Here is a 17,849-nt window from a genome sequence, read left to right as displayed (position 1 = left end):
AGGTATTAGTTGAACTTAAAAAAAAAAGTAAAAGCAATTGATTTTACTTTTCTTCCTGTTATAAACTATTAAACAATTATTTTATAGGTAGCTGTTCTGCTAATGGATACCCAGGGAGCATTTGACAGTGAGTCAACTGTAAAAGATTGTGCCACAATTTTTGCTCTGAGCACAATGACAAGTTCCGTCCAGGTATTTATGCACTTTGAACTCATTTTATGCATTTAGCAAAACAGACTGCCTGTGAATTGTATTTAGCTGTTTAGATTACTCTGCATGCTGTTGTAACTGTCCTGTTTAAATTTGGTATCTGAAGCTTTCAAAGAATGGAGAAAGAGAGAGAATTTAAAAAAAAAAAAATAGATTTATTTAGTGAAGGAATTTGTATGGTGTTTAAAGGTGAAATGTTTTCTTATAAAAGAAAGTGGTATAATAGAAGATTCTGTTATAAAAGATAGCTGTCCCTTTTTATTTAAATGCTACCATGCTGTCAAAATTGTTATGCATGAGCTGAAGCATTGCAGTAGGATCTGACACTAAGATCTTTAAAGAAAACAAATAATTTAAGGGAACTGGGATACCGAATGGTTGAGGTAAATGGTAATGAAAACCAATTTCTCAACTAATTGCAGAGGAGGTAATTGCTGTTCTGCCTGCATTTGTCAATACTCAAGGCACAGTTATGCCTATACATCTTTCACATTGTGCATAGTGGTGTTATTAGAAAGTCTGCATTAAGAACCAATGTCTGTGTTTTGATTTAGTTGTTTCTTTTCTTTCTTTTAAAGGTTTAACTTGAAAAATTGTCTACACTGCGCAGTAAACTGGAAAAAAGTAATGAACATTTACAGAATGGCTTTGTGGAGAAGGGCATGAAACCAAACCTACCGGCATAGGTAATGATGTGATGCCACTCTTATTAATGCTGTATGTATATGTTGGAGGCTTTTTTTTTTTTTTTTTAATGAAAACCCCAAACACGAGAGGTATTAGAACCTATAGTATTTAGTACTGCGTATTGGTTGAAGATTTAGAAGATGAAAGAATGTATTTTCTGGCATTAGACTTTAACTTCTGTAGATTAATTTTCAGAAAATATGTATGAAAGAAGGTTGCTCCAAAGAACAGAAGTTGAATGAATAAATGAGGAAGGAAAAGTTGGTTCTATGATTTTGAAGTTCGACAGTAAAAGGATGTGGACTGCTTTGGAAGAGAGCAGAAATTATATAAGCCAATTCAGAAGAACAGAGCCAATGGAAGTATCTATAGAAAAGGCATGCAGCAGAAACAGAACATCTATGAGACAGTGGAGAGAGACTGTTAGAGATTCGTCATTAATTAATCTAATTGCCATTCTTTTGAATGGGATCCAGAAGCCTGAGAGAGGTTTTGGGGGACACCGTACCAGATGTGGGAAGTATTCCATGGTAGGGCAGATTTGGAGTTTGTACATAATAAACAGAGTTGAACAGCTGTTTGGAAGAAAAGCAAAACAGAAATCAAGGTGTGTGGTTTTTTTTTTTTTTTTTAGATATGGAGGAAGAAATATTTATTGTGCTTATGCCAAGAGAGAGTAAAAGTCAGGGTAATCCCCAATAGAGATATATGATCTTGTCTAGAAATTGGAGTGTCATTGAAGATAAGTATAGAGCTGAAGAATCTTTGAAGCTGAAGAATTTTTGCAAGATATAAGATTTTGTTTTCCTAGTGCTTATGTCACACCAAACTGACTCAGCATTGCACTGTCCATCTATGTTAACTGGATGCACTTCCTTTGATTTAATGTGTTTCTTAATTGACAGCTTAACCCCTTCCTATCCTGTCTGTACACATTGTACTCTCCAAATTCCAATTCTGTATTCCTTATATCTGTGTGGCACCACATCTCTGATATCCCAACAATATCTGTCTTTGATGTCTTGACCAGCACTTCAAATCATCAAATATTAAAGGTAATGATTCCAAGCTATATCCCATTTTGGTGATCTTTTGCAAAAAAAAAAAATGTGAAGCAAACATTGGGAGGTACAGATTACATACAAACCGTATGAAGGTACAGATTACATTGGACATATTGTTTTGAACAACCTGACAGCATGTGGGATTTCTTCAAAAAATTATCAGGAACTTGGCGTTGATAATGTGCCTGTTATGGCAGGGCTAGCCTTCCTGTGAAAGTGGGTGAATAATTAGCGAACATTTACAGTAGACTCATGATTAACCAACTTCTCACTCATGGAAGTGGGATAACAAAGAAATATCTGTAATCCATTACAGATGTTATTTGTGTTCATTTTGTAATGTCTCTTTACTACTGTACAATTAATGTTAACATTTTTCAGTTTTTTTTTTTTTTTTTTTTTTTTTTTTTTTTAATCCACCTATATCTGTCCATCTTTAACACAGAAAAGGGTTGTCCTTTCAATTGAATAAACACTTCAGTTCATAAATAAACATGAAAAAGTTGCCAAAGTGCCACTTTAGCACATCTACTCTGGATTGGACTGGCTGGACAACAATCAAGACAACAATCAGATTCTAGATCCTGTTGCAATAACAATCCTGCCAATCTTTGTATCATCTGCAAACTTCGATACTATGCTTGATATACCTTCATCAATATCATTGATAAATATACAAAACAACAGTGGACCCAATACCAAACCCTGTGGGACTCCACCAATAACATTAGTTCACGAAGAGCAGCACCCATTGATTACCACCCTCTGTCTTCTCCCACTCAACCATCCTTTTATCCATTGTAGCAACTTACCCTTAATACCATTCTGCTCCAATTTGTACGGTAGTCTTCCATGCGCAACAGTGTCAAAAGCTTTCCTGAAATCCAAGTATATGATATCAAAATTATTTTTTTGCATCCAGTTCCTTTGTAACCGCATCATAATAACCAATCAAATTTGTCAGACAAGGATGGGATCTATCGCTTATATTAAAGGAGGCAGCGAGGGAAGTTAGCAAACCCTTAGCCATAATTATGAGAGCATCCTTAGATTCAGGGGGAAGTCCCTATGGACTGGAGATGTGCAGATGTATCCCCAATTCATACAGGGTGTTCAACAAGGGTGACACAAATAATTATAGACCTGTTAGTTTAACTTCTGTTCTGGGAGAAACAATGGAGTCACTGGTTAAAGAAGTGATGCAGGATCACCTAGACAAGACTGCAGTAATAGTTCAGACACAGCATTGGTTTGTTAAGGGGAAGCCTTGTCTAACCAATTTCATTGGATACTATGATGTGGCGACAAAGGAACTGGATGCAAAAAATAATTTTGATATCATATATTTGGATTTCAGAAAAGCTTTTGATACTGTTGCACATGGAACATTGCTTTACAAATTGGAGCAGTATGGCATTAAGGGCAAGTTGCTGCAACGGATAAAGGAATGGTTGAGTGGGAGACAGCAGAGAGTGGTGATAAATGGACACTGCTCTATGTGGACTAATGTTATTAGTGTTCAGTGTTGGGCCTATCATCTTTTTATATATTAATCAATGATAATATTGAAGGTATATCAGGCTTAATATCGAAGTTTGCAGATGATACAAAGATTGGCAGGGTTGTTAATGGCAGTAGTGATAGTATGTTGTTACTGCAACAGTATCTAGAAAATTTGGACAGATGGGCTGAGAAGGGGAAGTGAAGTTAAACATTGACAAATGCCAAGTACTGCATATGGATAACAGTAACCCCAGAAATGTACCAACTGTATGGTACTACACTCAGGGTAGTGGAGAATGAAACGGTTCTTGGGGTAATTGTGCAGTCAGATACTGAAGTGTTCTGGGCAGTGCAGACAGGCTGCCAGAGCAGGTCATGGGGGCTTGTCAATGATATACAGGAATTTTACTAGCTGGGATAAGGAGGTGATTAAAGTGCAGTGTCTGGAGACTAGGCACCTGCAAGGTGATTGATTTGATTGAGGTGTATAAAGCCTTGAATGGTTTGAGCAGGCTCAATGCTGATGGAATTGTTCCTCTTGCTCAGATCACAAGGCTGAGTGGGCATAAACTGAAATTGAGGAAAGATAGTTGTAGAAGAGATGTGTGGAAATTTTGCCTTTAGCTAGTGGGTAGTTGATTACTGGAAGATACTTGCATCTGTCATTGTGGAAGTTGATAGCTTAAATAAATTGAAAGAAGAACTGGAAAAAATTTGGATCTTATGGATGGGTGAAAGTTTTTTTTTTTTTTTTTTTTTTCCTCTCTCCTTTGGCTGATGCTGTATATAAGCTTGCATCATATGCTAATGTAGTGGTCTGCTCTTGTCTTGGCAAAGGATTATCTTGCACTGAATCTAAGTCTGCTCTTCTTATTTTAACTTTCTGTTTTGAAGTGAGCATTTCTTTCCCTCTCTCAAATATAAACTTTTTCTGCCATTTAAAATTTGACTTCTTTATTCAATGAAGCTGATGTATTTTGTTATTCAATGTTTTTATTCTATATTATTCTATGTTTTTGCTTTATTCAAAGTAAGCAGATTCATTATCCAGATCAACTGGAATATTCTGCTTCTCTCAATAAATGTTTCCTTTTTCAACTGTAAACCTCATAATTTTAGATATAATTCTACTTTCATTAAACAATAAACTTGTTTTTTATTTAATTCATCTTGGAAATAATCTCCAAGCAGAATTGGCTGAAAGGAAGAACACAAAATTCTATCCATTTGTATCACAGTAACAATAAGATAACTCTGCAGTTTATATCTGTTATTTTGAAAATTGCATATTTTAGCAAAAAGCTTTTATCATGTATTTAAGTGAGATCTGGACATTATCCATCAAGAAATAAACTAATACAATTGGATAGATTCCATGTGCCTCTTTTACATCCATCCTCAACAATTTCTTCTCCACTTTCCTTTCAGTTATCACAAAGTCATTTAGTTCCTCTTTAGTTTGATAAACTTCTGGCATCCCCTTCCCTGAAGAATTCCGTTTGTGTGAATGTAGATGCAAAATACCTATCCAATTCAAATATTATACAAAGGTTGGCAGGGTGATTAACAACTTGTCAGGGTGAGCTACTGCAACAAGATCTAGGAATATGGTGTTGATGGGCTGAGAAATGGCCGTCAAAGTTTAACGTTAACAAATGCAAGGTACTACACGTGGGTAGCAGTAACTCCAGAGTCTATCTTTCTCTTTAGTCACTAAGGCATACAAGAAAGGCAAGCTATTATTGGCCTCAATCTGAAACTTAAACTTAATGGTGGGATGAATGCTCTTTAGATGTTCTTTGAAATAAGTAATTCTTCCTGTCCATGTTCCCAAATTATGAAAATGTCTTCTATGAAATAAATGGATTGATCCATAGAAGATATCTTGTTAATTGGCTGGTCATTTTGTCCTTTTTACCTTATGGCAGGTTATGATCCTATTCTTTGCAGTGTGGTGGGTCTGTGGTCCCACAAGATTGAAGTATTTATGTAGATCTATATTTGCTCCTTTTAGCCCTCAACTTCTTTTCTCCCTCAAGATTTTCATTCCTCCCACATGTAGGAAGGAGCAGTGCTGACAGGCAATTAAGTTTAGAAATTAGTTTTTTAGTTCTGTTGATTTAAGAAAAGAAGAAGAATCCAGCAACTTTCCTTTTTGAAAGTTTTGCTGACTCTGTAGCAAAGAAAGACTTCCTCAGTACAGAATTAAGGAGCAAGTACTATTAAACATAATAAAATAAATATAATTTGAAAGTGCACTGTAAGGTTGCTGGGTTCCCCCTGATTACTTTGGAAATTGTTTGGCACTCGGAGGCACCTTCCTTGCATTTCAACAGCACCCCAAAGAATTGCCTAGCAATAAGGTTTCTTAGTTGAAGTGCATTTGTAGTTTCTTAAACAGATTTCAAACTCTCCAGTAGACTGCACTACTTTTCTGCTCCTCCTCCTAGAGTAAATGATTGATTTGTGAGTGCCATCTTACCCGAGAATGGTTTGCTACTACGCCAGCAGTGTGTGTTGTATCCTGATCCCATTGTCTAACAGTCAAACTTTTACACCACTTTTCAAACTCTGGCAAGCAACTATTTTACATTTTCAGTAGCACTGAAGTTGTCATTTACAATGAAGTGAAAGGTTAGGATGCTACACTGGACATAAAATATCATCTACTGTTTGTGAAAGCAACTAGTGTTTCATCCAGAATTTTCTGAGTGGTCATGTTCTCAATAAGGCTACTATTTTACTAACCGTCTGCATTGCAATCAAAGCCCTCAATTATATCTCCTCCATTATTTCTATATATTTTCACATAGACTTATCTATTCTGGTTGACATGGGAACCTTTATTTGCTCTCAAGGTGTAATTTGCTGCTTAGAAAATCAAACCCCTACAATAAAGCAACTATACATCCATATATACTATACAAAGCAACTATACATGTATTTTGGTCTAGTTGCTCATTTAGGGTATTTATAAAAATCAGGATTTTTATAGCTTTAATAAAGAATGTTGATTATGCAGATTTATGACACATGGACAACTAAAGCCAGAATGCATCTGTCAGAGTACTTATTACTATATTCAGGTTAGTCAATTGTAGTTAGACTATCAAAGAGCATCTGTTATTCAAAAACATTTAAAATATATAACATGTTTCCTGAATTTTCTCTATAACCAAGCATATCAAGAAGGATTGGGGGGGGGGCCTTGATGTTTGCCAATGTATGAAAGGAGAATAGCTTGGCTGGCTGAAAAGGATGTAAAATCAGTTAGATTGTGCCTTTGTATCAATGTATGAAAGGAGAATAGCTTGGCTGGCTGAAAAGGATGTAAAATCAGTTAGATTGTGCCTTTCTGAGTTGTATCTGACATACAGAACAGAACTGAACAGAGGCTCTCCCCAAGAAGCAGATGTATATCCAATATTTGCCAGTGTATGAAAGGAGAATAGCTTGGCTGGCTGAAAAGGATGTAAAATCAGTCAGATTGTGCCTTACTGAGTTGTATCTGACATACAGAATAGAACTGAATAGAGGCATCTTCCCAAGAAGAGATGTATACCCAATATGCAGCGTTGTCAGTATAACTTCTTTTAGTCTGTCTGTAAACTGGAACTACATAAATAGCGATTGTTTAATTTTACAATGTTTATGGCATGAACTTTGTAAAATTAAAAAAATCTTGCATATTTGATCTCAGCACTGAAATAGAAGTATAGACTTGGCAAGAAAGATGTCTCAGTAATCTGTACAAGGAATGAACTGAAAGTCATTACATGTATTGCGATCTGAATTTTTTGAGGCTGTCTGCATGACCATTTCCTTAGATTCAAGAATGACTAAGAATCCAACAGATAGCAACTTGTTTTCCTACTCTTTGAAAATCTGCGTTGATTCTTAAGATGTTGAATCAGTTGGTGTGAAGAAAGTTAAACTATTCTATAAAGCCAGTACTGCACTTAGGGAGAGTTGGTATATAGATGAGGGAAGAGAAAAAACTAGTACTTGCCAATACTGTTTAAGGCTAGTTTAAAAGCATAATTCTACTGAAAAAAGTATCACAGATCAGAGGCAGGAAAATGGCTATGGTTAATTACAGAAAAACTGCTGCAGCACCTGAGTTCAGTTTTGATCTTCTCAGTAAATCTGGTTGTTTATATTTTTGAAACTGTGTAGTAGGTGTGATTTCTGTGTAGCAATTGGGAGTATAGTATTTTTTCTCCATTTTGTAAGGTTAGAGATAGACAAAGGCATAGCAAAGGAGGTTCTGAATTTATATTTTGAGAAGAAATAGGGGGAAAACTTATTTTCCAGTCCCAAAGTATCTGAAAATCCTATGTTCTGTTTTCATTTGGCTTGTGATCATTACCACCCATCATGGATAATAATATAATATTATTTAAATATATATAAATTAAATAGACCCCCCCCCCTTTTTTTAAGGGTGTTTTTAGCTGCTGCATGAGAAATTTTTGGCTCTGAACTTAATCCACCTGATCTGTTGTGGCCTGTATGATTTGTACATTGGCCATAACTCATTTTGAAACAAATTGTCTCCACAAATCCATTGCTATAAATCTTTGGAACCTTTGATTGCCTGAAATGTGGTTTACTACATTCTTCATTATCTTCTCATGGTTTGGGACTTTCATTAATTATGTCAGTCTCAGACCAAAAAAGTTTTTTTTCCAAAATTTAATAAATGTTTTAAGTGGGAATTTCATTCCTTGCCAGTGCTGTATTTTATTCATATTTTGGCCTTGTTCAATTTTGTTAAAAATTGAACAAGACTCAAAACTTCCACCTCTATTGTTTCTTCAATCATTCTAGAACCCCTTGGTTCATAGGCTGGATCAAGGAAATTACGATAAATGCTGAAAATATATGGCCTTTATGCCCGCTTCTTTAAGGAGCATTATCAAGAAAGAGAATAGTCTTTTCAGATAATTTTAATTTCTTTATAGACGATAGATTCATTTAAAAAAAAAAAAAAAGTCCATCCATACTGATTTTTAGGAGCAGTGGGTAAACTGGTAAAGGCAAGCGATCAGTTGTTCAACAATAAATTTTTCTGTTGATAAATGACCTTAAATCTAATTTCTCCCCACTAATGCTTAGTAGCCGTGATGTTTTTTCCAATGTCCAAGGCATCCATTACTTGTAAAATTTTCTGCAACTTCAATTTTTTGATGTAAGGCCAAGGCCTTTTCTTTGAGTGTGGATTTGCTGACTGGAGTTCAGCATAATTTTTCTTGCATAAATCACAGCCATAATGCATCTCCTATTACACTCTTTAATTTTCTTTAAAGTGAAGAAAGAACCACCCTGAAGCAAACTTGAGTGCAAATTCATTCTAGCTTTTTATGGTTTTTATTTTCAAATGTTTTGCAGTTATCTCAACCAATTCAGTAGCAATCTTTTTTTTAGCGACTTGCTTTCATCAAGTCTTTCTAGAGCGTCTAACTTAATTTATATAAAAACAACAACATCTTTTCTCATCCATATTTAATTAAATTACATACTGTAATTAATAATTTTGCTGATTCAAATGGTTTCAAACAAACACAACTGACCTTTTTTGGAAGCATACAGCTGAATCAACAGGTATGTGTGTACTACACTAAACTACTAGCTGCAGGTACCTTGGACTGGTACCCTTAGCACTGCAGTGTGAATCAGACAGAAAATAACTAAAGTCAACCATTGGCTAGAAACAATATTGAACTAATTTTTCACACTTTAGGCTTTCATTTAACCTGGAGCATATGTGCAGTATCTGACAGATCCCTCTCAAGAAATTAAGCCATTTTTCATCTGTATTGCACCACCAATTAATGCACAGTATTAATTGTTTGTGCATTGCTAATGGCTAAAACTTTTCAGTAAAACTTATTTGAGCAGTTTTGGAAGTGTGCAGTTATGACTTGAACTTATGTGGGCAAAGAACGTACCAGGTCTCATACAAGTGTTTACTATTTTTTACTAGTGTGCTAGTTTTGACTTCACTGTGTGTAAAAAATATTACTGTAAACAAAACTAGCATGATAGCTTGCATGCCTGACACGTCTACTACAGAAGTTACTTTTAGATAGATGTTTAAAGAGGGAGTGTTAGTTAAGTGAGGATCTTGTACGAGGGCTTCTGATATATATGCAAAGTAGGTAACCTCATCGAAGATGTACAAGAGGCTCAGATGAATTATCAGCATGCAAACTGTAAATAGGTAAAGTTCTGGATGCTCCTGTAGTTACGTGAAGAGTACTCTGATGAACAGTGCTCATTGCATAGCTGACATGCATGTACATACCACATAAAAAAGAAACACATTTGCCACAAAGTATCGGTTGCATGCAGCTTATATGATGAACGACCTCTGTATATCACAGAAAACAATCAGTAAGTCAACTGACGTTCACTTGCTGGTTGTTTTCTGTGATACAGATTACTTAGATTATTTGTCACAATCCACAATCCTTCATCATCATCATCAGCCATTTTCAATCCACTGCAGGATGAAGGCCTCTCCAGCAACTTTCCAGTTGCTTCTGTTTTGAGCACTGGACATCCATTTACTACCCACAAACTCATGAATTTCATCTATCCATCTCCGCCTTTGTCTTCCAGGTTTTCTTCTAGCTCCTCTTGGATACCATTCTGTTATTTTCTTAGTCCATCTGTCATCATGTCTTCGAGCTATGTGTCCTGCCCAAGACCATTTTAGTTCTTTAGTTTTGATAAGAATGTCCTTTACTTGAGTTTGTTGCCTAATCCATGTGTTTCTCTTCTTATCTAACAGTCGTATTCCCAATATGATTCGTTCCATTCTTCGCTGTGTGGTTCTCAGCTTCTCTTCCATTCTTTTGGTGAGTGCCCAAGTTTCACTTCCATAAGTCATGGTGGGGAGTATACATTGGTCCATTATTTTACGTTTCAGACAAACTGGGATATTGCTCTTCAGTATGTGACTATATTTCCTGAATGCTATCCATCCAAAATTTATTCTTCTCTTGACTTCCAGCCATTTATCATTATTACAGCTAATAACTTGTCCCAGATAAGTATATGACTCCACCTTTTCAATTACTGCTCCTTCAATCATTATTTCCCTTTCTGTGGCATACTTGTTCATCATTACTTTTGTTTTAGCCATATTCATCTTTAGTCCAAAATCCTTACTAGCTGTGCATAACTGATTAAGATTTTCCTCTAATTCTTTGGGATCATGGCTTATGACCACAATGTCATCTGCAAATCGCAAATGGTTTAGGTACTCTCCGTTCACATTGACTCCTTTCTGCGACCAGTCTAATCTTCTGAAAGCTTCCTCAAGGGCAGCAGTAAACAGCTTCGGAGATATTGTGTCTCCTTGTCGAACTCCTTTCTCAATTTTAAATTTCCTACTGTCTTTGTCTAGTCTAATAAAGGAGGTAGCACACTCATATATTTTCTTCAAAATCATAACATATGGGGTATCAATGCCTTGTCTTTCCAGTGCCCGAAACATTGCCTTATGCTGTATGGAGTCAAATGCCTTACGTCAAATGCCACAATCCTTACGTCATGCAAAAAGAGAATTTCTTTATCCTCCTCATTTTGTAAATTAGAACTGATGCAGCATATAGCCACTTTAAAGTAATTTTCCAAGCAATGAACTTCCATATATAGATGCCATCTGTACCAGAAAGTTGCATGATAAAACATTTCACTGAAAAAAGTTGATATTATGGGAAAACTTCATCTTTTGGTTTAGCCATTTCAAAATATAAAATTCCACAACAGCAGCACATTTAGTATGAAATTCCCTGTTGAAGACCCAGTTGCATGCTGTGTATTGAGTGATTAAAAGAAAAGAATTGTTTATGATGGATATTGGGCTCCTGAACTGAGAGATAATGTGCTCTTTGTTTTTGATCTAGAAGGATTCCAAGAAATTTTCCCATATCTGTGACCTGCCTATTACTTTATTAATGGACACACCCAGTGTAAAAGATGAATTTAAACTACAAATATTTGTCAGGATCAATAATTCAATCAAAAGTTTGATAAATATTTGACTACTCAATGCCGACCGGGCTAGCTGGGTGGGTAAAGTGCCTGTATGGAAATCCAAAGTTCGCAGGTTCAGATCCCACCTCGGGCTTGGATCAGAGTAGAAAATGCGAAAACCTTTGGGAGGTGCATTATGGCCACAGAAGCCAATGCACCAACAACTAACAAAAAAAGAAAAGAAAAGACTACTCAATCTATTTGTTTATTGATCTCTGTGGAATATTTAGAAAGATACATGAAAGGGGGGCTTGTGCATTTTAAATTAAAACAAAATAGTGGCTTAAAAAACTATTTGTATATGACCAATGATCCTTCATTTTTGTAAAAACTACCATTATTAAGCTTGAACTGGAATAAAAATGGCTGAAAACAGTTGCAGAAAGAAAAATGCCTTTAGAAACACCTGCAGCCACTGGGAAAATTATGGAGTCACTATTTAGAGACAGAAACCAAAGGTCTGTTTTGCAGAATGGATTTTATAATATTGAGCAAAGAGACCTACTGATCTGATAGTATTTTTCTAACAAAATATTAATAATAATAATGAAGCTAATTGGACAGATTCAGAAGATGAACTAATCAAAAAAAAAAACAGCACTAGTCAAAGAAAACAGCATGGACTTCTACATTTACATTCATTCTGATTTAAACAAGTGGGATTTACCTGATACACATAATGGTCATTTTCAGGTATTGAGAATAAGATTTTGTTAGTATTTGAGGAATGACTTATCAACCACTGAGCAGTGCAGAACAAGTGGAAATAGGCTGAAAAATATACAGGGTATCTATAAATTATTCACCTGATTATGAAGCTAATTTTATTGAATTAGCTTCATAATCTTAATAATATGAAGCTAATTAAAATTTTATTGTATTATGTATTTTAAAATTGTTTGCTGTGCTTAATAAAGCAACTCACTTTCTGATCACAATTTCTTATTGCACAACTGCACTTCAGTAAATCTCCACACGGGCACCTTTGGTAGCACGTAAAATGTCAAAACTGTAGCCGATTTTGTTCCAAGTATTTGAAGCATCTTTTGAGAATGGAAGTCACTGCCTGTTCAATCCAGTCTTTTAACTCTGTGTTGTTAACTTTTTCTTTGCATATATCTTGTCCTTTATGCAGCCCCATAAAAAGAAATCCATATGCATGATATTCGGGGAATGAGGAGGCCGTGGAATGGGACTATATTGGCTGAATCATCAGTTAAAAAATTTTTATCGAGGAAATCATGTGCATGCCAGCTCCAGTTTGGTGGTGTTCCATCTTTCTTATAGAACATGTGTAGTTGTATATCTGCGTAATTTTTAGAATTCACAGTGTTTTCATGAATGAAGGACAATGTGCACCACACATTACTGAAGTGCAGTTGTGTGATAAGAAATTCTTTGAATTGCTTTTTTAGGTGTAGCAAACAGTTTTACAATAACTGTTACAGTAAAATTTTAATCAAGCTTCATGATCAGGTGAATAATTTATAGACACCCTGTATATTTCTTTTATATTTCAGTATCCGGATATATTTGGGGGCTGGAACCACCTGTGGACTGATCGTGACTGAAGGATAAGACTGTTGTATAACAAACCATTTAAATAAATCAATCAAGGGAAAAAAAAAAAAAAAAAAAAAAAAACCTATTTTAAGGCAAAAATTTGGAATAATCTTGTACCCTGCTGTAGACTGATCAGCAAGGCAACAGATAATATGCTTTAAATAAATAAGACAGCCTTGGTTTTCATGTTTTCATGGTAGAGAAAGTCAGCACATAAATATCACTAACTACTTTAGCATAATTGGTTCTATGGAATGACAGATCTCATTGCATCCTTTTCTGATTAGATGAGTGGGTGTGGAGGATGCCTGAAGAACATCTGCTGCCAGAATGTATTATGCCAACATTGAAGCTCAATGGAGGTGGGGTTAAGGTGTAGTCTAGGACCTTTGGTTGTGCTAGTAACTATGAATGCTGCTGCATAAATTTGACATTTAGTACAATTCCATGCTCCTTATGATATGGCAATTCTTTAGTAGCGAATAATGCCCCATGCTCATAACTGGGTTGCACGTCCATAACTGGGTTGCTGAGATGATTGCCAACACTGTTTGAGAATGATTCGTTGACATGAACATATAAAAGTTGGAATGATTGGTGCAGAATTCTGATTTGAACCCTTTGGGATACCTATTGGATGAACTGGAAAATTGAGTGAGGGCTAGACCAACATGTTCCATATTGGTAGCTTAACTGGTCACTTTTTTTCAAGAGTGAAGGACTATACTGTCGCTGCAGGCGTAGTTCGTTAGTGAAAAGCCTATCCAGGAGGGCAGAGTGGCTCATAGTTCCTAAAAGAGAAATGATATGGTATTGAAATGAGTGGTAGTGACACAGGGTGAAATTGACACGTATTGGGATCCTTTTTGGAGAATAATTTTTTTAATAGGGACAGTCCTTGATGATCTGTTTTGTGGTTTTTTTTACTATATCACTGGGCATCTTCATCGTTACACCAATTTTTGTTTCTATATGTGGAAAATATCCCTTTTAGGTTATTGACTATTGTATGGTACCCTCTTCATTTCCTGGCAGCTGATTACTATGCATTTCATTTTTTCTCTTGTGGGTCAGAGTTTATTAAAAAAAATTCTGAAATGACCCAATGGGATACCCAGAATTTGAGGACAAAAATTACTTGGTTTTCATGTACTGGTAATACTTTATTTCTTTGAAAATTTTCCTCTTATACTGTTAGTCAAAATGTTGCAACAAAAAAAACCCTACAATTGAGAAAAACATCCATAACAGGGTTGCTGAGATTCCAGTTCAGTTTCATTGGTAGTAGCTTTTGGAGCTTTAGTAAAGAGCATGAATGGCCCAAATATGGAAGATTTCAGTCTAATGTGGTGTGTAGAACACTGTTGTTCACACAATGAAACACTTTTTCAAGATAGTGTAAGAGCAGTTATAGGCTTTAAAAATTTAAATTGAAACAAATCAGTATACATATAAAATATTAAGCAGAATAAATAAAAGAACTATTACATGAAGGTAGAATGGACCTGATTGTGCCATAATAGTAATTAAAATATATTTTGTGCTTGGCACTTAATATGTACGCTTGGTACGAAAGTAATGCCTGCTAATGTTTTGCTTTCAAATTTGGTGCCGTAAATCATTCTGCCTGTCACTGAGTGTTTCAACATACTGAACATCGTTGTGATTTGTCTTGTGAGTGCAGCATGCGGATACTTTAAAATTGTGTATTTTACAGATGTACTTATCAAGAAAAGAGTGGTGATTGAATTTCTTACCCAGGAAGAAGTTACTCCTATCAAAATCCATATGTATCTCAAAAATGTTTATGGTGACAAAACTGTAGATGTGAGTACAGTTAGACATGGGGTAAGACACTTTAAGACCGGGGAAAATGACATTGTTGACAAGCCCCGAAGCTGCCAGCCAGTAATATCAGTGACAACAGATAAGAGCCAGATTGACACGCTGATCAAATAGGACCGCTGCATCACAACATGCGACTTGTGTGATGCAAGAAAAACCTGTTGTGATAACCAGGTATAGGGAAACCTGCTGTGATAACCATCATAAAGGAACTAGGCTACAAGGTTTGCTCTCAGCGTGTCGTGAAAATGCTAACACATGAGCACAAAGAAGCCCGGAAAGACATCTGTATGGAACTTCTCCAGTACTACGAGAGTGAAGGAGAGGTTTTTCTTTCAAGCATAGTCACAGGCGACGAAACCTGGGTCCACCGTTATGACAGTTGATGGAGTGGCACTATCAAAATTCACCATGCAAGAAGTTCAAAAGACAGCCTTCTGTTGGTAAAGTCATGGCAACTGTGTTTTGGGACAAAGATGGGCTCTTGCTTGTGGACTTCTTGGAGTGTGGCACAACAATCAACTTAGATCGATATGTGGAAACATTGAAAAGGTTGAAGCCTGCATCTGTAGAGTTTTTACTGGACAAAAACCTCAATGAGGTTCTTCTCCATGGCAACCCATGACCCCACACAAGTCTGTACGTGATGGAGGCTATTGCAAGACTGGTGTGCGCTGTTCTTCCTCATCCCTCTCGTAGCCCGAATCTTGCTGTTGTTGTTGTTATTTGGTTTTTAGGAGCATTAGCAACTAAGGCCATATTGCCCCGGGGATATGCGGTGGTCATTCCCTGACCTTTCCGTATTTGGTGGCTCATGGACTCGAACCCCGGTCTAATCAAGACGCGTGTGCTACGCACTGCTGCTCCTGTCCACCTGGCTACAGAGGTGCCTCCCGAATCGTGCACTGTCCAACTATCACCTCTTTGGCCCGCTGAAGGATGCACTCCGTGGAACTCATTTTGAGGACTACCAGCTCAAACAGTGTTCTGGTAGCCCTCCAGAACAAGAGTAAGAACTTAGGATTGGAATTCAGCGTCTGACTCAGACAGCAGAAGTGCATAGAAAACGGTGACTTTGTGGAAAAATAATGGTGTATTTATTAATGGTTGAGGATTAATTGATGTAAAAAGCATAGTTGTAAGAATTAAATTTTCTGAGTAAAAAAATAGGAGGCATTACGTTTGTACCGCTCCTCGTATTTTAATCAGTTTTCCCAGTACTGGTAATAATATATATATATTTTTTTCTATCCCTTTAGGTTTTTAATCTTTCTCAGAATATTCAGGAAGACGATCTTCAACATTTGCAGGTAAAGATATCAAGCCTCTTTGTAAAATAGAATTTAGGCATCTCAAAGATTTTCACTTTTTATAAACAAGTGCCTGTGTTTTAATTGATTGGTACTAGTTGAGCTGCTGCAATGCATTTAAATTATCTCATGAAATTTTACTTATTGATTATTTTAAATTATATTTGAGTGTTTATCTGTTTTACCAAACAATTTTTTGCATAATGTATCTATATGGTTATGATAAAAATACAGTTTAATTTTGTAGCTTCAGTTTCTGAGAACTTAGTTAACAAATTTTTTGTTTTTTATCCTGGAACAACCACATATGGCCAGAGGAGTTTACAAAAAAAAAAAAAACCCTTATTTAGCAGTCGAATGGACTTGAACTGTAGTTAACTTAAACATAAGAGCTATCGTACATCCCTGTTTGACCACTGTTTTTCCAAGAAAACCCATTTTTTATTTATTTATTATTATTTTTTTTTTTTTAAGGATTTCTAGGCACTATGCTATAATATGTATATGGTTAAAAGCTTCTGTTCATCTTTGTTGGCAACCGATTGTTATGCTAGAGAACAGCTAGGTAGCATATATATTTGATACTGCAGTTCAGTCATTGTGATTTAGGCAAAAAAAACCGTGTTGATGTCTTAAGACATCAATAAGGTTTTTTTGTCTGTCATATCTCAGACAAAAGACGTGATGTCTGTCATATCACAGACACTATTTAATTGGTTTGTGTTAAATTTTATTTCTTTATTTTTGGAAATGCAAAACCAGAACATTGATATATCATGAAGTTTTAGTGCTATTTTATTTATTTATTTTTTAAATAATAAAATTCAGGACACCTGGCAACCATGTTGCACGTGGAAGACTGCTGTACAAATTGGGGAGGAGGTATGGCATTTAGGGTAAGTTGCCAGAATGAATAAAAGGATGGTTGAGTGGAAGATGACAGAGAGTGGTAATCAATAGACACTGCTCTTCGTGGACAAATGTTATTAATGGAGTTCCCCAGGGTTCGGTGTTGGACCCATTGTTGTTTTGTATATTTATCAATGATATTTATGAAGGTCTATCAGGTTTAATATCCAAGTTTGCAGATGATACAAAGGTTGGCAGGGTTGTTAACGACAGTAAAGACAGTATGCTACTCCAACTGGATCTAGATAAGTTGGGCAAATGGTCTGAGAAGTGGCAACTGAAGTTTAACATTGAAAAATGCAAAGTACTGTATATGGGTAGCAATAACCAAAGAGAAACGTACCAACTGTGTGGCACTACACTCAGGGAAGTGGAAAGTGAAAAAGACCGGGGAGGTAATTGTGCAGTCAAATATGAAGTTTGCTCAGCATTGCAGACAGGCTGTCACTGCAGGTCATGGAGTCTTGTCAATGATATATAGGAATTTTTCTAGCAGGGACAGGGAGGTGATTATCCCGTTATACAAGGCAATGGTTAGGCCACACCTACAGTACTGTGTACAGGTCTGGAGGCCTCATTTTAGGAAGGATGTAGAGTTGCTGGAATGAGTACAAAGAAGGACAACAAGATTGGTAAGGGGAACAAAGGGGTGCTCTTACCAAGAAAGGCTTAGTTCTGCAAATTGCAGCAAGTGGAGAGTAGGCACCTGCGA

The 17,849-nt window shown here is 36.1% G+C and overlaps 1 protein-coding gene across 1 annotated transcript in view; it reads left to right on the top strand.

Moving 5' to 3' along the window:
- atl (atlastin GTPase) overlaps positions 1-17,849 on the top strand; it is a 346,856-nt gene that overhangs the window by 133,515 nt on the left and 195,492 nt on the right. The window contains exons 4-5 of the mRNA XM_090369474.1: positions 88-192; positions 16,178-16,228. Coding sequence (XP_090225600.1) covers positions 88-192; positions 16,178-16,228 — 156 coding nt within the window. The remainder of the gene's footprint in view (positions 1-87; positions 193-16,177; positions 16,229-17,849) is intronic.

The sequence above is a fragment of the Mastigoproctus giganteus genome, chromosome 3, assembly GCF_048544385.1.
Source record: "Mastigoproctus giganteus isolate SK-2022 chromosome 3, ASM4854438v1, whole genome shotgun sequence".
Taxonomy (NCBI): Eukaryota; Metazoa; Arthropoda; class Arachnida; order Uropygi; family Thelyphonidae; genus Mastigoproctus; species Mastigoproctus giganteus.
The sequence above is the reverse complement of the archived record's forward strand: the minus strand, read 5'-3'. Positions and strand labels throughout refer to the sequence as shown.